Source organism: Lynx canadensis, chromosome A1 (genome assembly GCF_007474595.2).
Source record: "Lynx canadensis isolate LIC74 chromosome A1, mLynCan4.pri.v2, whole genome shotgun sequence".
NCBI lineage: Eukaryota > Metazoa > Chordata > Mammalia > Carnivora > Felidae > Lynx > Lynx canadensis.
In genome coordinates this window covers 21,938,962-21,951,918 of record NC_044303.2, presented here as the reverse complement: position 1 = coordinate 21,951,918, position 12,957 = coordinate 21,938,962, and the positions used below count along the sequence as shown (strand labels likewise).

At 49.0% G+C, this 12,957-nt stretch overlaps 1 protein-coding gene across 14 annotated transcripts in view; it reads right to left on the bottom strand.

Moving 5' to 3' along the window:
- Positions 1-10,214: 10,214 nt before the first annotated feature.
- CAB39L (calcium binding protein 39 like) overlaps positions 10,215-12,957 on the bottom strand; it is a 132,033-nt gene continuing 129,290 nt past the window's right edge. For all 14 annotated transcript variants that reach the window (XM_030310370.2, XM_032595043.1, XM_032595103.1 and 11 more), the window contains one exon: positions 10,215-12,549. In XM_030310370.2, coding sequence (XP_030166230.1) covers positions 12,370-12,549 — 180 coding nt within the window. In that variant the 3' untranslated portion in view covers positions 10,215-12,369. The remainder of the gene's footprint in view (positions 12,550-12,957) is intronic.

Here is a 12,957-nt window from a genome sequence, read left to right as displayed (position 1 = left end):
ATTACGCTTCTCAGGGAACTATCAGCTGACCTCAGTGGATCCAGAAGGTTGTATTGGTTTAGGTTCTTGAAAAATACTCCATGCTTAACAAGGAAATATTTTGGAAAGCATCCAGAAGAACAGAAGAAAAGTAATGTTAAAAATGCAAATAACTATACTTTCAGATACAAGTGTTTCTGTTGACAAATTTTGCCATACCTGGTTCATTCTGACACTGAAGTAGCCTTATTAAAGGACACTGTTTCGGCTGAAATTATACACTTTAGGGGCGCCTGGGTGGCGCAGTCGGTTAAGCGTCCGACTTCAGCCAGGTCACGATCTCGCAGTCCGGGAGTTCGAGCCCCGCGTCAGGCTCTGGGCTGATGGCTCGGAGCCTGGAGCCTGTTTCCAATTCTGTATCTCCCTCTCTCTCTGCCCCTCCCCCGTTCATGCTCTGTCTCTCTCTGTCGCAAAAATAAATAAACGTTGAAAAAAAAAATTTAAATTATACACTTTAGTGTCATCTAATGGAGAACCCATATGCTTGTTGGGGTGTTAGGTGGAAAGAAGTGTTTTCTTTTATAAAAAAAGCCAAAGTTGGGGTCCCTGGGTGGCTCAGTTGGTTAAGGTCCCACTCTTGATTTTGGCTCAGGTCAAGATCTCCCAGTTCATCAGATCGAGCACCACATCGGGCCTGGAGTCTGCTTAAGATTCTCTCTTCCTCCTCTTCTGCCCCTCCCCTGCTCACTCGCTTTCTTTCTAAAGAAAAAATAATAATAATTAAACATGCTGAGGAAAGACACCACTCAAACTACTATAATCATGCCCAAACAATTCCCTAATTAATGGATATATATTATAGGATGAATACAGTGTAGGGAGGCTCCACCTTTCTTGGCTAAGGTTGCTACCAACGTGACAGACAAACTTCAGTTCTTCCTGCCTATTTGATCTGTGGGAATTGTCCAGAATCAGATGCTATCATGGGCCTCTGCCCAGACTATTCGTTCTGGGAACGTCTCCAACAAAGTCGTTGTAAATGGCCCAGTAGTGGTTTGGGTGGACCAGGAGGGTGACACAGAATGCACGGTCAGACCATTCTCTAAAAATGCCTCAATGGGGCTCCTGGGTGGCTCAGTCGGTTAAGCATCTGACTCTTGGTTTCTGCTCAGGTCATGATCTCGAGGTTTGTGAGTTGAGTCCTGCATCAAGCTCTGTGCTGACAGTGCAGAGCCTGCTTGGGATCCTCTCTCTCTCTTTCTGTCTCTCTCCCTCCCTCTCCCTGCCCCTCCCCTGCTCATGCTGTCTCTCTCTGTCTCTGTCTCTCAAAAATAAACTAAAAAAAATTTTTTAAAGATAAAATTAAAATGCCTCAGTGACAGAAGCACCATCAACAGCAGAAGCAAATATTTACTGAATTTGATCCAAGCGCCCAAACTGAGGAAATGTGAACACTGGGAAAGAAGGTTCTAGTTCAAACTTCCTAGACTTTTATTTATTTTTTTTTTTTAAGAAAACAGACATCTCCAAAGAGACTTTTATGTTCTAAGGGACAAACAAAGTCGTAGTAAATTAAATGTGTACTGTTTATTTCAGCTGGCACATTAACTATATAGTTAATGTGATGTCTCCAAGCAAGGTGGTTGGCTCTCTTTACATGCTAGAATAATCAATGATTTATGTACCTGACCATCTTTTCATAATCCTTTACACAAGCATGTGTATTTATGACTGTTTTAGAAAACTTTGAGGATAATTTTACTATTGAAAGGGATTATAAATTTTTTTGCCATTGTGACTGTGCTTGTTTAAGCATATCTAAAATTCTTCTGAAGTCAAATACTTTTTCAGCTAGAACAGTGAGGCATTGTGGCAAAATAGGCTGGGGGGCTTGCCAGGTTACATTTGCTAAAAATGGGACATGTGTTTATTTGGTCCCTCAAGGTTGGAACTCAGAAATCACCTTATCCAGTGATTATCAACAGGGGCACTGATGCCATATTGAGTGTGATCATTTTCCATTGTTTAGGACTATCTTGAGCATTGTCAGGGGATTTAGTACCCCTGGCCCACCTGCACCAAATGCCACTTGAATCATCTAGAAATTTGGACAACAAACGCCCACAATGGGGTGTGCCATGGGGGACTGCCCTTGGGTAAGAAACACTGATCAATCCAATGACCCATGAATGGGCTGCACAGGTCCCCTTCCACCATCCTCTAAAGATAACAGGTCAGCCCGGCGCTTCTGCCATGCACCCACACCTCCAGTGATGAAGAAATCACCACCTCCTAAAGCCACATTTGAACTCTACTCATTATTAAAATGTTATTTTTTGTGACATAACTCCCCCCCCCCCCCCTTTCCATCATTAGCCTTTGGTCTGTAACACAGACCTCTTTGTTTCTCATCCTCTTCCACATGAATGCCCTTCAGTCTTTGAGAGTAGCCATTGTGTTCCTGCTGTCCCATGACAACCTCCCACCCCTCCTGGAAACTTACTGTGTCATTGTACATGGTTTTGCACTTCATGGCAAAGCACTTTTTGTATTACCTCATTTAATTTTCACACCATGATGTAAGGGTGATCATTTCCTCTTCACAGGGAATGAAATGGAGTTCCAGACCCAATGACTGACCCAAGGCTGCACTGTTGGTCATTGGTCAAGCAGGAACATGAATCTAGTTCTTATGCAAATTCAGTACCTGTCACACTTCTCCCAGTGTTCACTGAATTTTGTCCAGTCTCTCCCTTTCCAATGCCTTCTTTCTTTCCATCTCCACCTCTGCTTGTCTCCCATCATAGAAGGCATGATGGCCCCAATTTTTTACCCTTTTTGTATTTGCATCCTTTACCATATTGCTTTGCATTTCTTCCTAGCAACAGGTGGAATATATTTCTCAGCTCTTGATTTTGGGTTCAATAGAATGAAGTGAAAATGTCATTATACCAGTTCTGATATTAGGCCTCAAGAAGCCTTGTATGTCCCCAGTTGTTCTTTTGCATTTCTGCCTTCATTAGACACAAGGAGCAGAGCCGCCTCAGCTGTCCTATTTAGATTAGGTGACCCCCAGCCAACCCAGAGGCTTGCAAGAAAAAAACAATTGGTTTTATTTAACTTATTGAGTTTGGAATTATTTGTTATGCAGCGGTTGCTGACTGATACATTTCTTCAACCTTCAGAAAACAAAGACTTCCCTTTACCCACTGTTTTTCTTTCCCTCATTACTTGAAAGCCTGTACTAGCTTTCTTAAATCTTCATCTTTTGTTTCACAAGCCACTGCTACCTTCTGCTCCACTCTCCCTGTGAGAAGGGGCCCCCAACTTCTAATGGCCAAACACTACGTGATCCTGACAGCCTTTAGCGCCTTGAATCATCCTGCCCTTCTGTAACTCCTTCTTTGGTTTTCATGACACTTCCTGTGTTTCTCATCTCTCTTTTCTCCTGTCAGGAGTCTCCTCTCTGCCCTTGTTGCCTCTTGCTTTCCTTCTCTCTCCCCAGGGACCCTAGCCTCTTTCATGACTTCAAGGACCACAAAAGTATCGACAGCTGTTTGTAACCCATGTCTCTTCAACATTCCAGCTGTGTGTGCATGTCTGTTTCACAGCTCGTGCAGGGGGTACTGATGGTTTCACACAGGAAATGATTGCAGGTGGAGTGGAGGAGGAGTGGCATAGGAAGAGATCAGTGGTCAGGACTCCAGACCAGAAGGTACTGCAAGAATCCAGGCAAGAGGTGATGTGGCCAGGCTCAGATGTCAGAGTCACCAGAAACCCTTGATTGAGCACCTGTGCTTCCTCCTGCAAAGCTGCAGTTTTGTTTTTGGACTCAGGTACAGGACTTCACATTTATCCTTCTTAAATCTATTCATGGTTAGCTTTGGCCCAGTACTGCAACCTGTCACACTCCTTGTTAATTCTATTATACCCACTTAATTAGGCATCCCTCCTGGACCGATGTCAATCAGTCATTTGGTCAATGTGTTACTTGTATCCTACTCAAGGCACAGATAACACTAAAAAGAAAGGTTCTGGCAGGAAGAATACAGCAATACCTGTTATTTGTTTTAGCTACCAAATGGCTGCATGACCCAGAAATTGATGCAGGTGTGGCTGGTAAGTGAAACTAGAATTTGAGTATTATTGGATGCTTGGGGATTTGGAATTGGGGGGTGGGGCAGAGGAGCATGGAGGGGACATGGAAGGACAGTATGACTCACTGGAACTGTATATGGTTGTAGCATCAGCCAGCAAGGAGTAGGAGGTTGGCAGGGGAGAATGATACCAAGAAGGGCTTTTGGAACACTTCTGTGGTGCAATAGGGAGCCATAGAAGGTTGTAACAGGACAGAATCATATTTGTACCCTTAAACAATCACTCCAGCATTAGTGTGGAGAATTCATCCGTGTGGAGTGATGGCTGGTGGTTGGATCAAAATGAGAAACGATGAGGATATGAGCAAAGGTGACATTTGTAGGGAATGAGAAGAGGGGAGAGAGAATGTGACTGAATTGAGCAGAAAGAGGGCAGAGTTGCAGGGAGTTAGCAGGATCAGCCTAGAGGTGGTGCCACAGGAAGTAATAGGGGAAAGACACAAGTGAAATTATGATTCATAAAGAATGAATCGGTCTTTCATTCAAAAATACTGATTGAAAAAATGTACATATCAAGTCAGCACTTTCTACGTTCCAGTCACTGAGCTAGACTCCAAGGATGTGTCTGTGAAGCAGACAGACATTGCCTGGCTCCAGGAGGTCTGCGACCTGGTGTGGGAGGCTCCTGGTGTGCTTGGGGAAGACCCAGGCAGATATTTAAGCTGGGGGTTTGAAGGATGGGGTCAAGAGGCAGCCAGACAGAGTATATGCTGGAGAATAGCTCCAGGCGAAAGTGACAGCCTAGAAGGGGAAAGCCCAGGGCAGGAACTGACAAGAAGCGGGGTTTGCTGGGACCTCCTGGGAGCCAGACCAGGCACCCGGTGCTTGGAGGACAGTGGCAAGGGCTTGGGTGTGCTTCTGAGTGTCCAGGGAAGCCATCGGAGGTTATGGGGCAGGGGAGGGCCGGGGCCAGTCTGAACTATGAGAAGTTCCCCTGGGAAGTGCGCGGAGAGCTGGGGCCCCCGCAGGAAAGTCCCCCCCACACACACACCGCAGCAGCAGCAGCAGCAGCAGCTGCGGTCAGGGGCAGGGCCATGGCGTGGCCGCAGAGAAGCGCTCAGGCCGGGCAAGTGATTGGGGAGTAGAAATATGGAGGGATGGACTGGGGGTGAGAGGACGGAGAGGAGTCACTCAGGACCTGGTAGGCTGCTGGTGTGAGCAAGTGGGGCGTCGAGGGGGGCGCTCGGGAAGTCACCGGCTCTGCCTCGGGGTCCTAGTGCCCGTCCAGAAGCAGGAAAGCTTAGCCCCTTGGAGATCAGACAAGGGGTCTGGGTCCACAGTGATGGGGGTCACGGGCATGCACATGGGGGTGTAGAGGTAGAGGAGGGTATATGGGGCCATTCAGGAGAGGAGTGGTCAGAGAGGAGGGGTGGAGGGACAGTGGTCACAGTCTCCCCTGTCCTGGAGCGTGGAGGGAGAGAAGGGCTGACAGTGGAGAGGGTTCTGGCCGCCGGTCAGGCACTGTGCCTGACCGTGAATGAATTCCACCGCCAGCAGCCACAGCGCATCCTGGATGGCCCTTCTGTGGTGAATTGACTCACAGACTCCTCTCCTTGGCACTGTTGGGGGCTGCAGAGAGGAGCTCTGAGGAGAGGGCAGCATCCAGCCTGGGGAGCAGCCGCAGGGACAGGGACACTGGGGCATCGTCTCCAGCGAGGTGGCCCATCAGCTCCTCACTGGCTTCCCGCGGGCAGCTCACACCAGATCCCAGCTCCTCTCCATGAGGCCAGGGCCAGGTCCTGAGCCTTTCCCGACAGCGACGTTGGGTGAAGTCCTGCATGCCCTCCTTGCCCTGGCCCTCTCCTCCAGGCGCTGGTTTCCTGGTGGCTCAGGCTGTGTGCCACTCGAGGACACAGACGGGCACAGCCGACTGCCAACTGAAAACCGCCAGTCCGCTTGGAAATGTCCCCTATCGAGGTGAAGGGCAGCCTGGTGCTGCCAGAGGCCACCAGGTGGCTGCGGGCATGCCCTCCTCCTTCCTCCCACACCCCAGGCAGCACAGAGTCTCATTCACACAGATGGGCCAGGTCACGGCCCTGTGAATGCCATGCATCGCCCCCAGAAAACGGCAGAGGCTTCTTCCCCCACAGCAGGAACAGCAGTCTGCAGTCAGGGCCTCCCCTCTGTTCCTGAAGCTGGCGTCTGGACCAGGGCCTCTCCAGGATGGGGCTGGGGAAAGAGCCGGGCCTAGCTGGGAGGTCAACCACCTTTTGTCTCGATGGCACTTTTTCAAAAGTATGTCAGCCTGGTCTTTAATGGAAATACCAAGCCTCTTAGTGAGCAGCTCTGGCCCACAGAGCTTACTTACTGCATGAGACACACACTCGGATCGATGTCGCCATGACTGGGTCTGGTGGACACCTAGAAAGAACTTGGGGCCGTCAGGGAGGAAGGAGTACAGACCCAGCAGCCCTCAACCCTCACTGAACAAATGGAGGAGGCTGAAGGGGAGGAACATGGTGGTTTCCCCCTGAGCCTCCACAGCTACAGGTAACATAAGAATACACCTGAAAATGGGGTGAAGGACTGGGTGTGTTCTGAGGCCCCAACTACAGCAAGGAACGGGTGGCTTCCTCCGCACGTGGACTTCCGTAACCCCCCCCAAATCAGTGCGATTGGCCCCTACTTTTCTTGAGCTCCAGATTCATTTGTCCACCTGCTGCCCAGAGTCTCCATGTGGAGATACCATACCAAACTATCCAGAGCTGCCCTCACCGTCTCTCTCACATGATTCTGTCCCTCGGGTGGGCACATGGCCACAGCCACAGGCCTGTGAGGTGCCCTCGTCCTCGCCCTTATCTTCCAGAAATGGCACGGAACTAGGTGTGGTCGATGTTAAGTCCTGAATGTCTCACAAGTCCTGTAGCTTCTGCCTCTGGGCTGTGGGTTTGAATCCCGCTCAGCCATGTGCTCCCTGTACCATCTTGGGCAAGTGACCCTCGCTCTGCCTCTGTTTCCGCATCTGTAAAATCAGGGTAATCAGCACACGCCTCCTACGGTGGTTTTGAGGACTGAGTTTTGTACCTCCTGAAGTGTCTAGAGCAGCAGGCACTAAGTCAGCAATAGCTGCCTTGATGATGGTATTAAACCCTTAGGACAGCATTCAAGACTCCCCTCCCGGCCCCCTCCACACATCCACACCTGACACACAGGGCACGCGCTTCGTCATTCTCTGACCGTGCCATGCTCCACGGCCTGTGGCTCCTAGTGCCTGGATTGCACACAGCAAACCTTTTCCCCGGCTGGCAGTGAGCCCCTGAGGGCCACTGAGGGCGAAGACAGGGAAGCACCTCCTGAGCTGGCTCGTGACTCACAGGTCACCCACGTTAGCGCCTTCACTTGCAAAACCTCGCTGTGAGGCAGGTCTTCTTTTTGCCTTGCTTTTTGGGCAGGAAACTGCAGCTCAGTGATTCTTCAGCTCCAAGAGCTGGTCGTGGAGCTGGAATGAAGTCCAGGTGTGTGGCCTTCCGCACCGTCCGTGTGGCCTTTCACTGACTGTGCAAACCTCTCATGTCGTTTAAGGGGAAAAACTAGAGGTCTTTGAGAGAGAGAGAGAGGACACGAAGAGGATGTGGAAACAATTCCCTCAGTGGTGGGTTTGCAATGTGTCCATTTAGCTAAGCCGAAACGCGTTTCCAGGACTAATGAATTTGGGTCTCAAGTTGTCAGAGCTGCGAGGAGAAGCCAAGTGGCAGCCACATGTACCCTGGCAAGGTTTCTCTGAATCTGGGATCAGCCTGGGGAGCTCCCCAGTGAACTGCGCTGTCCCGTGGCCAGCCCCCATTCTGGAAGATGGAGGGCTCGGAGTGGCTCCACGGACTCCAGTGCTTCCTCATGGGTTCCCACTTTCAGTCGGCCTTGACCTGCCCTGCTGACTCAGGGACAGTATACGAGGCCTAACCCCTCTGGCAATCCTGCTGTGTCCCTCTGTGGTTGGTCCAGAATTAGTTCAATGGACATTGGGTTACATGGGTAAACAAGTGGTTGAATAAATCAATGTTTTGGTTGCTTTGCAATTCAAATTGCAGGAGAACTAAAACTAAGGGAAGTCATGTTTTCCAACCTCTCCTAAAGGACAGATTAACGTATTTAACATGTTCTCCCCAAAGTCCCCCGTGGTCACGGCTCTTTAAAGTAACATAGATGGCTCACGGTGTAGTGATTAAATCACAATCCGTATGAGTTGATGGTAAAGGGGTTGTGAATTTTTATGTGGTTTTGTGACTTTATTTTAGGGTGTTGGTCCTCATACACCCTCCTCCACAGGAGGGGCTAGGTGATCCCCACAGGAATCAGATGTGCGTCCATCAGACTTCTGCCTCGTGGCAGCCCTGTGGCTCTGGGCCACAGAGGAATGTGAGATGGAAGAATGGCCGGCTGGGCAGCAACCACTCCTATCAGGAAATCTAAGCCAACGTTACGTCCAACTGAAAAAGCAAGCCAAGAGAACAAAAGCAGGTGCAGAATTACAGTCTGAAATTAATACCTGCATGCAGTCAAAGGGTTGTTCAAAATTCTAGATTGAATTCCCTATCCTGTAGGTCTCATTTGACCTTCCAAACATCAGACAACCAAGCGGAACAAATTTGCCCCCCTTGAATGAATCTAGCTTTTGAAGTCTTTCCACTGAGTTATCCTGCAGCTCTGGAATCCAGGATTCCCTCTTTTTCCTTGGGGGCCGTGAAGTATCTGTCCCCACCCTGGGAAAGCCAGAGAGCAGGTCTGCCTTGTGATGCATCCTCCTTTCCAAAGAGACGGCCTTTGGGAGCAGACCTAGCCTTAAATCCCGGCTCAGTTGCTGGCTGTTTGACGTGGAGCACGTTCCTTACCCTTTCAGTCACTGCGTTCTCCTCCACGAGGTGACGTATCTGTAGAGGCCTAGTGCAAGCCAGGCTTAGCATGTTGTTTTACTATGCTTTCGTTATGGTAGCGACATAAAAGCACTTTCCAGATTTCAAAAATAAAATGATAGCCTTGTTCACATCCATCTTCAATCTTTTCAGTCTTCTTAGGAAGACCAAATCTAGCTTCATCTGTTTCAGACCTTTGTCCACCAACAGGCCCTGACTACAGCATCCGAAACCTTCCTGGACGAACAAAATGTTGGCGATTTCATGCCAAACGTACAGTAATGTTTTGGATAAAATGGGGAAAAAAAAGATATAAAATCTTAGTTTTGGCTCGTATAAGTAGACTAGAAAGATCTGTAAGTCTATTTGGAAACATCTGTCTTTTCATATTAAAAAAAAGTGTGACTCTCCTATTTCATTTTCTGTTACATTATTATGATCTCTTCCAGGTCTTGCGTAATTTCCAGACTGCACTGTGGCTCCAAGCAGCTTTGTATCACACAGACCAGTTGGCTGGTGACCGAGGCTCTGAGAGGCTCACCTGCTCCTCCCTCTCCCTGGCAGATATGCCCCCCCCCCCCCAGAGCCGCCAAGGAAGAGAACCCAGGGAGGCCGGCGATTGAGAAAGCTTGCACCAGGGCTGTGTGCGCTCGGCCTTTTCTCCAGGGGTAATCCTAACATTTGGGCAGATGCCTGGCTTTAGCCAAGAGCCTCGTCCAAGAACATCATGATCTCAATCCTTGCTGGCTCACTCTGCCTTTGGCCCCCCAGGAGCCTCCCAGGCGGCAGCAGGGAAGGACACAGAGTATCTCCTGACACCCTGGGCCTCTCCTGGTTCCCAGCTTTGAGGATGAAAGAGGGAGGAGGAACAGAGTTTGGCCTCAGGCCACCAGGGGCTGGTACCCCAGGGCTAGCTCGTGCTGTCTGGGAGAGTTAAACTGCTCAGAGCCTCAGTTTCCTCAAGTATGAAATGGGAGTGGCTCTGGCTGAGATGTGTATTTAGTGCCAGGCAGGCGGTGCTCTGTCGGTGGCAGCCTCACTTGGACAGTGGGACAGCAACAAGGCCGTGCAGTTAGTCAAGTGCAGGGGAAGATGCTGTGGGGCCTCCGGGCAGATTGAGCGCCGCCTAGAGGCCAGCCCGCCCTCCACCTGGGGCTTTCCTTGTTGGGAGTGACAGGAACACAAACCGGGGACATGCAGAGGAAGGAAACTGACCAGAGTGTGTGGCACCTTTTTATTTAGTCAGTCTTTATTTAAATGTGTGTTTTGAAATAGCTTATTAAATAGGATCTTCTCCAAGTTCAATTCTCACAATATTTACAGTGAATTTTGTGCAAACATATTTTGACTGTGAGCTTCTTGCTCCCCCCTTTCACGTTAATAATTTACAAATCTGTCTCACACAAAACCCCATCTACTTCATTCATGGCCTCTTAGGCTCTAGTTTTCTGTTTGACAGGTACTGATCTAGGGTAAGGATTTGTTGGCCAAGAGCTAATTCACGCCCAGAGGAAATAAAACATTTTATTTATCAAAAAAGAATTACAACAAGGCATTGCTTTCCAAATGGAAACATGTGTCCTAAGATGTTGCAGAACAGTATTAGCAGCCAAATAAATTTCCAATGATTATAGGGCTTCTCTCTCTCTTTTTGAATGTTTACAGTCCTCTCTTTGAATCAAATAAGCAAAATCAGAAAAGTCAAATTCTAGGAGAGCCTGGACTGTCCGGGAATGTTATAAAAATAAGCTGACTTTAGTCAGCTAAAGAACGAAGGTCCTCGAATGCGCCGCCGGGTGGGGGTGGCCGTCCGCGCCGGCACTGGCCAGAGCTGCTGTGAGAGGTCCCACAGGCCCCTCTCCGTTGGCCTCAGGACTCCACGCTGGGCCCAGAACCACATGGACCTGCGCCCCTGCCAAGAAGGGTGGACCCCTGCCAGGTAATCCTTCACATACAAAAGCGACAGAGGGCACGGAGCCCAGAGGAGGATCCCTGGGGAGGCATCCTTCCCTCTCTGGTGGAGAAATGCCCACTGAAGAACACGGCACACGGTGTCGTATAAAGTGTGGGTCCTGATGGAAGGCGACCCCTCACGATTTAGAAAGATACGAAAAATACACATTAATCATTATACCCCTAATGTCTTGCAAATATAGCTTTAAGATTTCATTCCATACACTTGAGGTCTAAAAACAAACCATAACCTTTTTTGTTGTTGGCCCATGCCTTTTTTTTTTAAAAGAACACAAATTAAGTCCCTTAATCATACGGGTATGCAAGAGAATATTTGAGACCAAAATTTTGTAGGGTTTCTACCTTGTTGCCGAAAGCTTTGATGGGAAATCAGAGTGGCAGCTAATTAGAAAATAATTATAAAGATAAAAAAAGATAACTTTTGGTCATTTAAGAGTTTTTTGCACACATTTACTCATTTGCCCTTCCAATGGCAAGTTCACTTCTTTATAGAAGCGGGTCTCACCCTCTAGACCCACAGTTTTGTACATGCCAGGCATCCCAGTGCGTGATTCCTACTCTAAAACAACTTTCACCACAAAAAAATTTTCCCATAATGACAATGAGGAACAGTCGAATTATTCCAAACATTCCCTAACCCTCCAGGAGCCTGTGTGAAACAGCAGTGCCCCCGGCCTCACCATCTGTGAGCAGGTCCTACCCATGGGTCCCCAAGTCCCTGTGACTCCTGCTGATGCATCCTCCCTTTGCTAGGCTGGTCCCCCACTAACCGCTAACCAGGCTGGAGGTTGCAGGGGGTGCCCCAGGAAGTCGGGTGCTGAGGAGAGCCACTGCGACAGGGCTCGGACAGTGAGGGAGAGGGGGGCTGTGCTTCCCTAGCAAGTTAGCTACAGTCCGAGCACACAGGCAGGGAACAAGGACGACTGAAAACGTGGACCTTACTTCACCAGCTCTCTCAGCACCTTGACAAAACTGAGTGTCCAAGTGCAGATAGGTGGGATGGTTTTGCGCCTCTCGCCCCCACGGCCAGTTCTCCTCTGAGAACTTAATTTTGAGGGCTCAGTGATGCCCGTGCTTTGGGCTTCTACTCAGTGGCCTGTGCTGACCCAGGACTCAGATCTGCAAGCCCATGACCCTGCTGCCTTTTGCCAACAAAGGGTTAAAACTGTGTTTATCAACATCTAATACAGTGGCTCTGATTTGACATAAATCATCCCAGACTTGATTCAAATGAATACATTATTCTAGGTTAATCATTTTTCATTCAAATGTTTATATTCCATCTACCCTGAACAATGAATTGAGAAAAAACAGGCACCTCCAAAACCTTCCCAAGAACAATGACTTTTTCAAATGACATTTTCTGTACAAATGACACGGTGACTGTGGCAGGAGGGTGGGTGAGCCCCTCAAGGGGTGGTTTTCTTCAAGTCCCGGATCTGTTTAATCAGGTAGTTCTTTTCATCGGTGAACTGCTCATCGTCCGTCCTTTCCTTTTGGAAGCTGCTCAGAAACTCAATGAGTTTGGGTTGATTTTTTAATAGAATCTCCACGATAGGCTGTGTTTTGTGAGGACTGGCCACGAACACCTGAAACGTAAAGAAACACCTCGGACAAGGAACGCACAGCAGCCACAACGTAGACCCCACTCGGGGTCCTCGTGCTACTTGTGTTAGTAAAATATAGAGGCCCCAGATTATGCTTCCCCACTGAGGGAAGTCAGTAATTCCCCAGCTAGCCAGGAGCACATTAGAACCATCTATGAACATTTTAAATTTTACTCTGTTTCGATTCTAAATGTCTTAAATGTTGGGGTGCTTGCGTGGCTCGGTGTGTTAAGCATCCAACTCTTGATTTTGGCTCAGGTCATGATCTCATGGTTCCTGGGATTGAGCCCTGCGTTGGGCTCTGTGCTGATGGACGGGAGCCCGCTTGGGATTCTCTCCCTTCCTGTCTCTGCCCCTCCCCTGCATGCGCGCGCGCGCACACACACACAC